This window comes from Lycorma delicatula, chromosome 2 (genome assembly GCF_047948215.1).
Source record: "Lycorma delicatula isolate Av1 chromosome 2, ASM4794821v1, whole genome shotgun sequence".
Classification (NCBI taxonomy): Eukaryota; Metazoa; Arthropoda; class Insecta; order Hemiptera; family Fulgoridae; genus Lycorma; species Lycorma delicatula.
The window spans coordinates 36673174-36689869 of record NC_134456.1 but is presented as its reverse complement, the minus strand read 5'-3'; the positions used below and the strand labels follow the sequence as shown (position 1 = coordinate 36689869).

Below are 16696 nucleotides of genomic sequence, written 5' to 3'. Positions count from 1 at the left end.
TATACTTACAGACCGGCTAGAGTACACGTGGCTTGAGCAGGACACGGCTACGGCTCATACAGCCAATAACACTATGACTTTCTTGGATCAATGATTTCAAAGGGGTTGTGATTCCTCGATTTCTTGATTTATCCCCTTGTGACTTTTTCTTAAGAACACCTTAAGGAAATGAGTTTTGCTGGTTACAAAACTCATCCTCACACCATTCCCGAATTGCAGAGAGTAATTGAACCGTCCCAGTTGGGCCGTTACAATTCCCCAACAAACGTTACAACATATGTAGGAGCATGCAACGTCGTATTCAATTATGAAAATTGTATAATGGAGGCCACTTTCAACAACTATTACAATTTACTCATTTTCCCATAATGTTGCGTCACTTTTTAAACACCCTTTTGATAAACGTTAATAAATCATTTATAATACAGAGTGAGCAACATAAAACCGAACCCATTACGTAATCGCTGCAAAATCGTAGGTTATGTTAGAATGAAATTTTATGAATGATACAGATAAATTAAATAAGAAAAACATAAAATGTAATTTAAATGTTGCATTTATTTACCTTATTGTTACAAAAGAGGTTGAAAATGACCACCCTGGGCATCGTTGTACTTTTGTTCTCGACTGATCATATTGAGAGTCATGTAACGCAAAACGTTGTTGTCAATTGCGTTGATTTCTCGTTGAATGTTCACCTTCAGTTCATTAATACTGTGGGGATTAGATGCGTAAACTCTCTCCTTTAAATAGCCCCAAAGGAAAAATTCGCCTGTATACAACTCTGGCGAACGTGGAGGCCACCGTCCTCTGCTGACAGCTCTTTGTCTGTCTCCTTCAGTTGTTGCACAGTTGTAACGCGATATAGTTTCAATTCTAATTCATGAAAAATTTTACGACAAAATGTGTATTTAACCAGATTGTTGGGATAGCTTGGGTAGTGATTTTTTTTTGGCCTGGCAGTAATTCTCCTTACAATATCGGCAATGGCTTGTGGAGTACTAACGAAGGTTGCCTATTTCGTCTTTCATTTGAAACCGAATCTGTTGTACGCCATTTTTTAATTAAATCCTGCATACTACTCTTCACTGGGACACAGGCATGCGGAAAGTTTTCTACGAATACTTGACATGAATCTTCATACGATCAAGAACGAATATACCCACGAATATATCAAGAACGAATATACGTTGAACGAACTGTAGCTATCCTTTCCTGGACTGAATAAGTTATTTTGCACAAACACAATTGTACTGCAACAAAATCTATACTGCACTGACACGTAACCACCTGACAAACGGCAGCATCAATTAGTAGTAAGATATACATCCACTACTCGCGCTAGTTGTGTGAGAGTTTTTCATAGTGTCGGGTAGCGATTTCATTATGGGTTCGGTTTTATGTTGCTCACTCTGTATAAAATATATATTATTTACATTAATATATTATTATCATAGAATATAATGTGATGGTTGTTTAATAATTTGTAATCTCAAACTAATTTTATATTTTAAGCAAAGTTCTTGGTTAACTGTTTTTGAACGGCGTTTTTGTTTCTAATTAACTGAAAATTTAATTAACTTTAGAAAATGTTCCCTTTAGAATTTTTAAACATGAAAAAGGAATGAAATTTATGTTTTTCTCCCGAAGGATATTTGCCACTCACTTTCGAGGAACAGCAAAAATTAATGTTAGTAATTTCGATTAACAGAATTATAATTACCAGTAATTAACAAACTAAGTGATTTGCTTTTCTGATTTTCCTATAAAAATACAAACGATACAATGTTAAGAAAATACTTTATTTATTAGCGTGTCATTTGAATACACTACACCTGATCAACTTAAGTTGTTGTACACATAAAAAAACTGCTTATTTTTCTATGTTAATGTTGATAATTTTATACTATTTGGTTATGTGTTATATCTTTCGTTAATTTACTTTACTTTCCGGTAGATCTTTTTACATCCATTCTGTCTTTGTTCCAATTTAGTTTGGTCCCAATACAACCCATTAGCTTGGTTTTTCTCCTATCTACGCCACTGCTTTCAGTTACAAGAGTACTTAATCATTTTGGCTATATATCTTCTCGTATATTTCTATTAAATTTCATAATTACCCTTCATAAACTATAACGTTGTATTCTTTGGTGTCAGATACCAGCCATTTTGTGATACTCTTTTTTGGTGTACACTCATGGAAAAAAATTAATAAATTTGGATCTTTTACAAATAAACGTCAAATATATATTTTGACGTATTTATGATTTTTTTTTTACTTACCTATTTAATTAATAAATTAAAAATTGGATAATCAGGTGGAATGTTAATGTGAGTAACGTTAATTATAATTTTTCTGTGAGAAAACCAGCACGTTTTAATAAGTACAATTCGAACTAAAAAAGAAGTTGAATAAATCTTTATAATGAGACATACATTAGACTACGCTTTTTTATGTTATAATTATTTGTATTCTACTAATCATGTTATTGTCCTTGCCGATGAATTTGAAGCTTAACCACTTCATAGTTATTCTCCTATTAACGAATGAAATTTTATTTTACTACTCAAATTTTTCTTCAAAAAAACTCTTTAAAGGCAAGTACTTTTTAATCTAATTTTTTTAATTTAAAAATTCGATTTTAAGTAATTAAGCTTTCCATCTAAATGAAACGCATAAAAATATGCTGTAAAAATTAATCTCTTCTAGTAACTCTCGTCCATTCGGGCGTTTTTTAACTAAAGATATTTCGTTTATCGATCATTTTCCAAGCAAATAATCGCAGTGTCAATCAAGAATTGTTTTAATTAAAACAATCTGATGTGTTCCAATTGATAAGTTAAATAAGAGAATTTGTGGATAATAATTAAAAATAACTATTACTGCGACAGGAATGAAGTGATATTTGATGAAAAAACGTTAAACTTCTTCGATATTGCTACTAATAATAGAAGAAAGAGTGTATATAATGATCACGGAATAACACAGACTACAAGGCTTGTATTATTGACTGTTGGTCATAAGAAAAAGTCGTCAGTTTAAAATTTTTATGGAGAGTTGCTGTACACCCTCCAGTTGACACATCATACCCAATCACAATTTTATTGATAATTACCAATTCATCTAAGATGTAGTAATGGTTGTTTTCCATTGTTACATACATTTTCTAACCCAGACTGCCAAAATAAACATACCAGTTTTGAAATGAAAACACTATTATTCCTGACTAATACAAAAATATTACTTGGAAAAATGCCAGAAACCTGAAAAATAGTTAATTGAGGGTATGCTGAGGGTAGTTTTATGTACTTTTTTTGGAAGAGAAATCTGAGTAAAAAAAGAGAAACTGGGTTATGATAGAAAATAGATGCGTTTTTAATGGGAAAAATAAGATCTCGAATTTTTAAGGGTATCATGATGCTAATTATTAACCTTCAAACTCAACGTCAAAGATGTTATATTCTTTTAAATGCCGTAAATCGACCAATCTTTGTAAATAGCCTTTTGTTGCTTGAACTTTCTACTAAAAACAATCAGCTGATTTTTATAAAACATTATTTAATTTTTAATCATTAACACGGGGCTGGATCAAGCCTACTTTTAGAATTTTGGCGTATGCTTGTGTTATTGAATCTGGGATAATGTGACAATTGTTAATAATTGAGAATTAAAAGGCGATATTTTGAAGAGAAACAGTTAAACATTTTTAATATATAATTTGATATATTAGTAATATAACTTTAGTATACCGATAAAGTATTAGTATTTCTGTGCACGAAGGCCTAAGTAATCTAAAAAGTATTTTACAGGATACTAAGTGAACAATAAATGATTCAGCTCATTTTAGGGATTAATAAAAATTAACAAAGCAATATAGCGCGCGTTGATTTTTATCCAAACATTACTGTAAGTTACTGATGATGAGGTGATGTAACGACAGGGAGGGATCCTTCAGTTGAGCCATGCTGAGCAATGGCTACAGTGCAGGAGAAACCAATGTACGTTCTATGGTTTCATGAAAGCGGTTTCTATGGTTTCGTTGTTACTGTTCGTAGACGTTTTCTTTTAGATTACGCCCTTAATCCTCCCAATAAAAACTCTATTAAACGTTGGTATCAGCAGTTCAAGGATACAAAAAAAGTAGTACACAAAAAAAGTGCTGGCAAACCGTTTCCGAGGAAGTTATGGATCGAATAAAAGAAACTTTTAAACTCGCAAGACGAGTCTTGCGAGTTTAGAACTGGGAATACCGCAATCGACAACTGTGAAGGTTCTACACAAGCGCCTAAAACTTCATACGTACAAAATTCAGTCAGTGCATGCAATTAAAGATGACGATAAACCTCCCGTTACAATTTTTTCGCGGGCATTTTTGATAAAGTGAACGAGATAATGCATTTTTAGAAAAAGTAATCTCTGAAGAAGCTACCTTCCGTGTTTCTGGTCACGTTAACCGCATAATTGTCGGATTTGGGGTAGCGAGAACCGTCACACCGTTCGATAAACACAATATGATAGCCCGAAAATTAAGGTTTGTTGACTGCATATGAAGTGATCGGACCATTCTTCTTCGCTACATAGGACGGTTACTAGCGCTACATATATCTAGACATGTTGCAGGAGTATGTAATACCAGAAATTGAACATCGGTAACCCAACGTTTACTTCCAACAAGATGGCGCACCATCTTGTTTACTTGTTAGGGACTACTTGTAGGAACCCATTTTTTCAACGTTGGATTGGCGGTAATGGACCTATTCCTTTAACCCACCGGCTTGGTGTAGTGGTGAACGCGTCTTCCCAAATCAGCTGATTTGGAAGTCGACGTTCAAGTCCTAATAAAGTCAGTTATTTTTACACGGATTTGAATACTAGATCGCGGATACCGGTGTTCTTTGATGGTTGGGTTTCAATTAACCACACATCTCAGGAATAGTCGAACTGAGAATGTACAAGACTACACTTCATTTACACTCATACATATCATCCTCATTCATCCTCTGAAGTATTATCCGAAAGGTAATTACCGGAGGCTAAACAGGAAAAAAAAAGACCTATTCCTTGGACATCTCGATCCCCTAACGTTACGCCACTCGATTTCTTTCTTTGGGGGTTTGTCAAAGACAGGGTGTACGCAACGAAGGTTTTCAGCATCAATGAACTAAAAATAAGAATCGAAGGTGTAATTAATAGAATAGCTTGAGATATTCTCCGTAACGTATTGCGTGAAATTGGATACTCTAAACATTTTTCGCTGCACTAAAGATGATCATGCGGAACTTGTTTGAAGTTAATACGTTTTTTAAACAAAACTGTTTGAAATTCCCTGTTCAACAACAAAATGTGCATGTACATTACTTATTATTTTTTTATTAGCACCTAAAATGCGCTGATTAATTTATGATCATTCTGTATGTTTCTTTTACTAGGATATTACAAGTACTCCTACGTTTTTAATAAGTATTAAATTTATATTTCAAATAAAAATAAAAACAATTCGAAGAACCTTCGTTTCTAAGATTATAGAACTCAAAATAAATCGTGTTGACTTTATGAGAAAAGGATTTCAAGATTATCAGGAGCGTTTTCTTTTTGAAGGTGTAATTTTTTTTAAATATTTTCCTTAGGCTAAAGAATCTAAGTGGAGCACTTTCATAAAATGTCAGTTTCCTCAACGAGAGTTTCCAGAGATGCTAAGTGTAATTTTAAATTAATAAATAAATTAGTGTAGTTTTTTTAATAGAACTCCTTTTTAAATTCTGAGGGGTTATTACCAGAATTTTTATCGTTTTATCTTTGTATTTTTTTAAAAATTACTATTTGATTAAATACGCTTAATTTTAGCAATCAAACAAATCAAAAAGTAATGAATATAGGATAATAAATCTTTATATCAAATTGATTTATATTGTTAAATGTTTGAACATACTCAATCTCCCTCGAGTATATAAAACGGATTTTTAGCAACTGAATTAGGGAAAAAACTCAAAAAGCTTAATTTATATAATTCTCCAATTTTTGAATTACTAGAATTAGCATTATTAGTCTTATAAATAGTCTGGTTTATTCTTCTTCTATAAAAACCCGTATTAAAAAACTTATTACAAGTGAAAACTATTTTGTTATTTTATTTTACATTGAAGCTTAAGAACCACAAATCGATTTGTGGCTCGATTCACAACATAGAGTTATGAACGTTTAATATCAGTGACTATGATATGCCAGCCTCTGTGACGCGAGTGGTAGCATCTCGCGACCTTTCATCCGGAGGTTCCAGTCAGGCATGGCATTTTTCAAATGCTACTTGTTATTCATCTCATCCTCTGAAGCAATATCTAACGGTGATCCCGAGGTTAAAAAAAATAAAAAAGTGACTATGATCTAAGTACAACCCGGCTGAAAAACTTGAATTTCCCAGGATATAGCGTTCTGGAAATATTGAATAAATGAATAAGTGATATTTCACACATTCATTTCTATAAATAATCATTTAGTTTCTGTTACTCGTAATTACAGAATTTTTAACATATTTTCAAACTAAATGCTGTTTATGAATCAGGAAATATTAAATAACGTAAAAAATAATTTTAAATAAAGATTTTTTACATAAAATTCTACGTGACAATGACTTTTTTCTAGAATCTCATTAATAAAAATACATTAATTACTGAATGAATGAGGAAGTTAATGAAATTACAAGAAATCAAGTAACTCAGTCATAAAGCTTTAAAAAATAAGATAAAAACGGGTATTTTTACTGTTTATTGCAACAATGCTCTTATCTTCCTCAAATAAGTTACTTATCCAAGTAGCATATACAGGCATATTAATACACTTATGAATAATAGGTAACGACTGATTGACTGGATATTTACGTATTTAATTCTATAGACGATTGTCAAAATATTCACATCGATTCTTTACTCAAATTATTTTCAATTTTTAAAATACAACACATCATGTATATCAAAATTCAAAAATGATTTTAATAAAAATATTAAAATTAATTAAAATGATTCATCAACACAATTTTTTATTTTTATGTTAACATTTCTTAATTTCATTTTTAATTATAATTTTTAAGATTTATAAATACAGCGGTTGATGTATAAAGTGTTTTTAATAGCGATTCGTAATCGAATTATGCGTCAGATTTCATAGATGAATTTACGAGCATATTCACGTACTTATAATTGAATGATTAATAAGGTTTACTAAATGATTTAACTTGAATGTTATCATTATACGTATTTCTTGTAATAACATAAAAAATATTGCTCCTACGATTTATTTATATAGAGGATTGCACAGCTGCTATATTTGTAACGTTATATATTTTCTGATATGTTTGCGAAGCTTAAAATAACTTGTTTCAACTAACATTAAATTATCTAAAATAATTTCATTTTGCAATCACTTTCTGTCAACAACTGATTTCATTATTGAATTTTTCAACAAAATAAAATAAAAATCTTTTTATTATTCTTTAATATTACTTGATTATACATCCGTGTGAAGCGAGAAAAAATTTGCTATTAAACTCCAGTATAGAAAAATGTAGCCAAATTTGTAATAATATATAACTAATACAACGTGTTTTTTTGTTTTTTTGTCGCCAGAGTGATAATTTGTGTGTGTATCCAATGCATGAATTTAACCTGGCCTTATTGAAACTATACTAGGTTGAAACTAAACGAAGTGTTATACATTTATTTATACAGTGCGATCATTTTATCGTCCACACCATGACATTATACGCTATAATTCCACTATGGATTATAATACAGAGATAAGCGCATTTGATTTGATTCATGGAATGTAGTTACGCACAACTAGTAAGGTCTTAGAGAAAGTGTTGGAAAAGTCTACCATTTTCCTAAAGGCAGATCCGAACCCTTACCACCATATTTTTTGAATTGAATTTTATCTGTATCTCTACTACTTTAAGTTTTTATAACTTCGCAGATATTATGAATTTATACTTGAAAATTTACCAAAATATTTGTAAAAGAATTTACTGTCAGAAAATGTAAAAAAAGAATCTTTAAAAATAAAACAAAATACTTTGTTGCCATTGGTATCCATTAGCCCTGATGTCCTTCGAAAGGTGTCAAAAAATATAGTGCAAAGAGTTCGGATCTGCCTTCAGATGATGAACATTTCTAACAGTTGCTCTAAGACGTTACCAGTTGTGCGTAGCTAGATTCCATGAATCAAATCATAAGGGAGTATCTCTGTATTAGTCCATAATGGAATTATAGCGTATAGTATCATGATGTACACGATAAAGTGATCGCACTATATAAACTTTATGAAATAACTTAGAATCACTCTTTTCTATAGAGTTAAATAAATGTTACACTTATATTATCAATTAAATAAAGTAATCTGATTTACATTTTTAAGAAACGGAAATTAAAATTTTTTTCCCAAAAAGAAATTAAAATTCTTTAAAAAACTAGCTTAATTCTTGGCTCCGGTTTGTCAATCTCTTTCCATCATTTCACAGTTGTAGTTAATATAATATTTTACGTAATAAAATTGGTTTCAAGTTTAATTTTTGATAACTAACTTCATATACGGTGTTTGTATCAATATTTAAAAAGTAAAAGAAAGCCAAATGACAAAAAAAAGTAATTGTTTAATTTATATAAATTGTTTCTTTTATACTTTTTATTAATACGCATCTAGAATGAAAACATGAAATAAATTATCTTAAATAGTTAAGAAAGTATTCAACTACCGCTAAGAGTTTCAAACAATTTTTTTAGACTTTCTTTAAAACTTTATGTTTCAGTTTTTGTCCTCATATATTTAACAAAACGCTCCCTGTTAAAATAAAATAAAACTATTTTTCATTAAGAGACCGGAAAAGTTGAGATATATTTTTCAAATTTTACCTACCATGAAATATTTAGAAATAGTCTTTTCTATAAAATTTTCTTTAAAGAGAAAATGAGAGAAAAATAAAAACAATTATTTTTTGTCTAAAGAAAGATGAAGAAAAGTCAAGAAAAGCCTAAAATCGTCCGTGAATTAAATTAAATCTCTCTAGTAAAAGGCATGGTGCGTTGGTATGTTTGTTTGTTGTGTTTGCCCACATTTTTATTTTGAACTAACTGCAGGGCGTGCCTACGGCACGTCTAAAATTGATTACCGCTTGTGTAAAAATGTTTTTTTTTTTGAACGATGAAAATTCAACTAAATACGATAAAAGAGTTCGTCATAATATCCACATGAGGATTCACTCACTACGAGAGCTGGAAGCTTAAATATAAATTAAATTAATTAATTTATTATTTATACATTATATTCAATTTACGAAAAAAATTATCGTAATACGAAACTAGCCTTCCGAAAAAATTCAATGGATTCTAAATGGACAATCGATAGAATTTCAGTATCGATTTATTTTTGTCGAAAATAGTTGTTTTAAGATCTGCTACGATATTGAATGAATGAATTTCGGTAGTAAAATTTATTAATTTATTTTATAATTACTATTACTGTTGTTATTTATTGTTTTATTAACATTTAAGAGAAAATCTTATGATTTTTTGACGGGCAGTATATTCAATCATGTAAGCATGTTCTTTCTTTTTGCTCTTTTCTGTTGGTGTTCTTCTTCTTACTTATTGTTTATAAACATTTAAGAAAAAAAATCATATGATTTTTTGACGGGCAGTATGTTTGATCATGTAAGCATGTTCTCAGCTAAGAGGGGCGCACACACAGACAGACATACATACAAATGCCCTTTAGTAGGGTAGGCTGAAAAACGGACGAACAATTCATTCGTTCGAACGATTTATACTTCTCGAACGATACATTCATTAGAACGATTTATACTTCTTCGTTCTTGATACGAACGATTTATCTAAAATTATTTGTATTTTGGGGATAAAAAAGGAAAATACTGGGGTCAGAGTTGTTAAAAAATCAAAACTCAAGAAACAGCTAAAAATAATCAGGATTTTGAAGCTTTCCGTTGTAAAGATTTTTGTTGTTAGTACGCTAAACTCATGAATGTTATTTAGTTACAATCGGCAAAAACAATTAAAAAAATCATGTGTAATGAAACATAAACCATGTAAATTTTCGGCACCTTTTTTCTAATAGATGAATAAACTTCGATTAAGAGTCACCGAGTTGTTTTGATGTAAAGTGAGGCAATATTTGTTACAGCGTTATTGTATGTTTTTAATTTAACTTACAAGATTGAAAATTGGTTTGATCAATACTTGTAAAAATTGTACATAAACAGTATGGGAGTGTCAAGAGTTATAGTTGGGAAATACTTTGTCCTTCAGAATCATTTATCCCGTATAAAAATTGATCCAAAAATCCATCACAACGAAATAATTGCATATATTTTTGTCATGTACTAACAATTACAATTCGATCAGAAGAGTAATTTGACGAGCGGTCATTATTGTAATGAAGATTAATGAATGCAACATTTCGCAAAATTAATGACTAATTAATAACGCTCTTTCGCCTTTTAGATCAAAATGTAATACATTTTTGAATTCAGGAACACAATCGTGAACCTAAATCATAGTGAAGATTGCTTTCGCTACATTATTTCAAAAAGGTGGAAAAAATAATTCTGTAACAAAAGAAAAAAAAATCGTACAATTGGCTCGATGTTTTGTCTCCGAGACGATTCTGGTTACTTCCAATAAGTATAATAACAAAATTATGACCGTCCGACAGAATAGCTGTAAATAGCTGTTGTAGGGTTATTAGATTGAAGCTCCAAACATCAGTCATTAATCACTGCGTTGTTTTACGTTAAAACGTCACACTCAGCTTTCAGTAAAAGTTACGCTTTATTGGGAATTGTTCAACAATGAAATTGTTATCAGAACCCGGAAGATTAACTTAGTTCTGAGAAATGTATTTTTCTCTTTAATAACAGTAAAAAAAATAAACTTAAGTGTATATTACTTCAAAGTAAAAACTTAGTTTAATAGTCGTTTTCACCATCGAAACTTATATTTACCCATTAGTTGTCGAAATTGATGAAAGTTTTTATAAATAACCATATAAAGTGATAATTTGTTGAATAATTTAGTAAGTGTGTGGTTAGTTTAAGAAAAATTAAAATTTATAATAATATGATGTTTTATACAGTAAAATTAGACAAAAGAAAATCTATCTGGACACACATGACTTCTTTGTACGCCTATTAAATTGCATATGTAATTTAATAGGTAATTAAATTTAAAAAGTAAAAGGTAATCACAATAAAATTTAATTTCATTAATAACTGATATTTTTTCATATATATATATATATATATATATATATATTATTGTTATTAGTGAATTATTATTTATTGTAAAACTTTTTACAATCGGAAGGTTAATAATTATTAATAAATCAATATATTTAAATTAAATAAAAAGTTACAAAAAGGAGATGAAATCGGATTTGAACCGATGTCCCTTCCCCTTGTAAGATTCAAATATATCATTAACTAAACTTTTATTTGGCTATAACTTTGGCACCAATGTAACACTTATTATCGTTGAAAAGCTCTCAGTGAGGGCTTGTTACTGCAGTTAGGAAAAAGTTCAATTTTTTTGTATTTTGGGCTTTATTTAACACTTTTAGTCCAGTCGATTGTAATCAAAAGGGGAGGTGTACAATTAGATGTTACAACAGTCCTAAATCCAAAATTTCAACATCCTACGGCTAATCGTTTTTTAGTTATGCAAGATACAGACGTCACGCAGAAACTAGTCAAAATGTATTCAGGGATGGTCAAAATGGATATTTCCGTTGAAATCTGAAAACCGAAATTTTTCGCGATCACAGTACTTCCTTTACTTCGTACAAGGAAGTAAAAAGAAGAGAATAATACTATAAAAAGGGAATAATTAACGGCCATTGATTGTTTTTATTTTTAAATTTTAGTTTCGTTCAATAATTAGATTATTTTTTGAAATATGGTGATAAGTAGAGGGCTGGGAAAAATGAAAAAGGGGCGCTAAATGTTTTTATTTTAAAGTTCAAAAAAATTATTTCCCAATAAGTTTTTGTTCCTTTCGTTAACTTACCTCAAAAACTGACCGATTTATGGACAAAATATAGAAATCAATGATTACTTAATCTTTTCCGAATATAATTAATTTATTTTTTTTTAAATTATAAAAATAATTTTAATATTAATGAATTCATTTTTTAAATATCATAAGATAATAAAATTAATTTTTTAGGGAAAATAAATGATCATTTTCTTTTTCAAAATTTTTAAATGTTTAATATTTATAAAAATGTATAATTAAAGCTGATTGTAGCATAATTATGTTAGTTTTTTAAAAATAAAAATACGTTTAATTCATGCAGTTTATGCTAAATCATCACCGATTTGAAAACATCAGACTGCGTGCTGTAGCTACTACTACGAAATTCAAATATAGACTCACGGCATTTACTTTGCAAACGTGTATTCCAGCATTTATTTTGACACGGTTATACCATCTTCTTTCTTTTCTGTTTATCCTCCGGAACCATCGTGGTATTAACTTCAGAAGTTGAATGAGGATGATATTATGAATGTAGATGAAGTGTAGTCTTCTACAGTTTCAGGTCGACTATTCCTGAAACGTGTGGTTAATTGAAACCCAACTATCACAGAACACCGGTATCCATGATCTATTATTCAAATCCGTATAAATTAATTGCCTTTATTAAAATTTGAACCTTAGAACTCTCGACTTCGAAATCAGCTAATTTGCTATGACGAGTTCAACACTATACCAATTCGGTGGATTGACACGTGTTATATCCAGTTACATTTAACTGAACTTTGGATTGAATGCCCATGTTACTAACGTTACATATCATTAATGGCTGTTTGTTTTCAATTAAAATCACTGTCTCACTAACGTTGATCTGAGAATGGATAAACCCAGCTGTCAAACTGGATTTTCAATCTTCTATAAAGCAGGATAATATAAGCTAAAAAAAATTATTAATTTTATCCGCCCACCGGGCCGGTCTAGTGGTTAACTCGTCGTGGCAAAGCAGTAGTTTAACAGCTGATTTTTTAACTCAAAAGTTCTGAGGTTCAAATCCTAGTAAAAGTTAGTTAGTTGCTTTTATACGGATATGATTACTACTCAATGGATACCGATGTACTATGGTGGTTAGGGTCCAATTAACCACATGTCCAGGAATGGTCGGCCTGAGTCTATACAAGACCTCATTTACATGTCGTACCTACCATCCTCATCTCTTTGGCCTTGTGGGGGGGGGGGGGGTTGCTTATTGTTCACTAAACAGACTGCAACGTACACAGGAAAATAATTTTTTTTTTTATCCAGTTTGAAACATTAAAGCAGAATTGAATTAAAACTAATTAATTGTTCTCTTCATCTCTCTCTCTCTCTTTATAAAAATGTTTTAAAAACGGTACTCTAAAAATAAAAAAATAAAAGTACGTAAAAATAAATACTCGCATAAATGTTACAGGATTGTTTTTATATTTAAATACTGTTTTTAACCTAAATACGAAAACATTGGTTTCGTTAGTCTATTAGTATAGCAGGATAAACTTTAAAACTTATTTGTTTCTTTTTTATCCGACTTAATAAATTTATATAAACGCTAATGCTCGCACACACCCATTTATAATGTTTTATTCTTAATTATATGAACTATATTTAACTTTTATCATTAATACATTAATATGATTATTTATTAGATAAGCATCTATTGTGAGAATTTAATGAAGAAAATTATAACGTATTTGTAAATGTTATATTACAGGAAAAATGATTCTTTTTAAAAAAGTTAAAAGATCACAAGTTTTTTTTAATGATTTAAAATAAATAATAATATTCATAACTTTTTAGATTTTTATCGATAAAATTTCTTCTATAAATAAAGAATATTAAGCAAATATATTTCAAAGACACATGAAATAGAAAATCGCTTTTTATTCATCTATATTAATAAATTTTTATAGATTAACCTGTTGCATATTGTTAAGAGCAACTGTTTTTTTTATTACATTTCTAATTAATGACAAAATATGTATAAATACAAGTAAAAGCAAATTTCTTTTGTGTTCAAAAAACAGTAATCCGTAAACGTAATTTTTTACAAATTTTTGTTATATTAATTCTATAAAATATATTATTAATAGCTGAACAAATTGCATCCTGATAGCGGAATAAATTAACTTACAAAATGAATTAAAAGTTTTTTCATTTACAGTTTTTTTCTACGATTACCATAAAGTACTTTTGCAAAGATCCGTGCTTTAAATGATCTTTTTATAATAAACAGATTAAAAGCAGAATTAAAATATCAATTAATTTATTATAAAAGAAAACAGTGGCGAAGAAGTAAAGATCTCTGGGAAGTACTTAACGGAGTTTAAAAAAAATTAAAAATAGCAAGTGAAATACTGTTTAATTAAACTAAAACGTTATATTATAATGAACCTAAATTAATTATTTGTTTATTTATCTTTAAAATTACATTTAAACACTTTATAATAATTGATAAAATTGTACAAGAATTAGGTGATATATATATATTTTTTAAATCAAATTTAACACAATAGAAGTGATTATAAGAGGTTTTACCTGAATGAATGAATAATGAAGCAAATAATTCCGTTTTTTGCATAACTTATCTATATATTCATACATTGTTGTTTTGATTTATTTTAATTTTAATTTTTTTTTTATGACAAAATCCTGAAGTAAAATAAAATTTACGATTCCACATTGAGAACAATCGCCGTACATTTTAAACGATAGAAACAATTTTATAACTACATTTTAAAACAAAAAAATATTTATTTTTATGTTAAACAATGTTAAAAAAAACACGCTTGTCAGTGTAAAACTATTTTAAACGCTACAGCTGGACGAACACATTGCATAAGAAGCACACCCTTAAATAAAATTACAATAAAAACTAAAATTAACAAAACGTATGCTTATCTGAATCATAGGGATATAAATGAACAATTTTGTTTACCTGTCCGTTTGGGCAACACTTAGGAGGACGATGTGTGTCGACATCAACGGCTCCCCCCCAGAAAACGGTTGCCGAAGCTATCAAAACGATTAGCGGTCTCGACATGCCGCGGTCGAGAGCGCACTGCTCTTGCTGGGCCTTCGGCCCACTAAACTACCTAACCGTTGTCTCGCTTCTGACTGACTGCTAGTCTGCAACACCCCACCAACCTACGTTCATACATCACTTCATGAGTGAATTAATTCTGTCACCTGTTATTTATCTGATTACAAACTGACCACTTAAATATTAGGTTACTTAATTCTAATATGAAATTTGTCAATTCAAAACCTACTATTTATTTGTAAAAAAAAAAAATTATTTAAAAAAATCCATTTTTTCATTCATAATTGAATAAGCAGCATCAGAGCAAAAAGATTACAAATTTCTGATCATTCTACAATAAAACGTTTACTGATAAATAAGCAACTAATCATACCAAACCAAATGTTTTGCATTATTTCCATAAACAAAAGCTGTATATTTAGTAAATTTAAAATATTATTAATATAAAAGTTAAAACTTAAATAAATATATATATATATATTAAAAAAATTATTTAAATTTTAGCTGAAAAATCACTATATTGTGAGAGTATTTTTTTGTTGGAGAAGAAGAATTAAGAGGCTTGGTTTCATTTGATAATGACTTCTGAGATTAGGTACATTGTGGAGCCAATGGAAAGAAAACGTTGTCCCACAAGTCAGTCAACAGATGTCTAACTACCAGATAGAGAGCATATTGTTCTTCAGGTCCCAACATCATCTAGCAAAGGATCAAGAAAAGGAAAAATGATAGGTGGTAAGAAATGATGATCTATTCATCAGATTGGATCAAAGTAGTGTTCTATTTTGCCCACGATCAAATGAGTACAAGATCGTTAGTGACATACAGTTAAGAGCATTACAATGCATTATTTTAGGTTGTAATCTACTTGAAACAGTTATTAATTTGATTTATCAATTTATTAATAAAATGAAATTACTTACTGACTATTATAGGAATTAGTTACTGACTGTTAATTCACCAATTTTTAACTTACTGAACAGAATAAAATTACAATATTAAGGATAAATGGAATATAGACTCCAATAACAATGAAATTAATAAATTAATCCAAAACATCTTGAAATGAATTTGATGAATTAAAAAGAAATTGAAAACTAGTAAAAAACACATACATCTCAAACACATTATTAGAAAACAATTTTTTTTTTAAACTTACACAATTAAAAAAAACTCCATAAAGTTATTTTAGAGATATTAAATTTTGAATTGGCTTCTGTTATGACAGTGAAAATGGAGATAACATTTCAATGCATAAAAATATTTTTACAAATATAAAGGATTTTTTTTTATTGTTTAAGAAAATATAAATAAATACTACTTAGGCTTACTACATCATAAACAAACTAGATAGGACAATAGAACTAGCAGTTCCAGGGAAAAAATTGAACCAAATACTAAAAATATTTTCAAAAGCACTTGAATTTAAACTCAAGATAAATACCAAGAAAATAAAAACAATAATGTATAAAAGAATAGAGGAGCGAAAGGAAAAATTAAAGTAATTTTTACCATATTATATTAAGCTTTATGATACCTGAGAAGGTATCAATACAATACAATAACAAATTACAATAATGTCTCAAA

At 29.3% G+C, this 16696-nt stretch overlaps 1 protein-coding gene across 1 annotated transcript in view; it reads right to left on the bottom strand.

The window, feature by feature from the left end:
- LOC142320654 (G-protein coupled receptor Mth-like) overlaps nt 1–15172 on the bottom strand; it is a 111656-nt gene extending 96484 nt beyond the window's left edge. Inside the window, exon 1 of the mRNA XM_075358694.1 lies at nt 15005–15172. Within this exon, the coding sequence (XP_075214809.1) occupies nt 15005–15109 (105 nt within the window). The 5' untranslated portion in view covers nt 15110–15172. The remainder of the gene's footprint in view (nt 1–15004) is intronic.
- Nucleotides 15173–16696: the final 1524 nt, after the last annotated feature.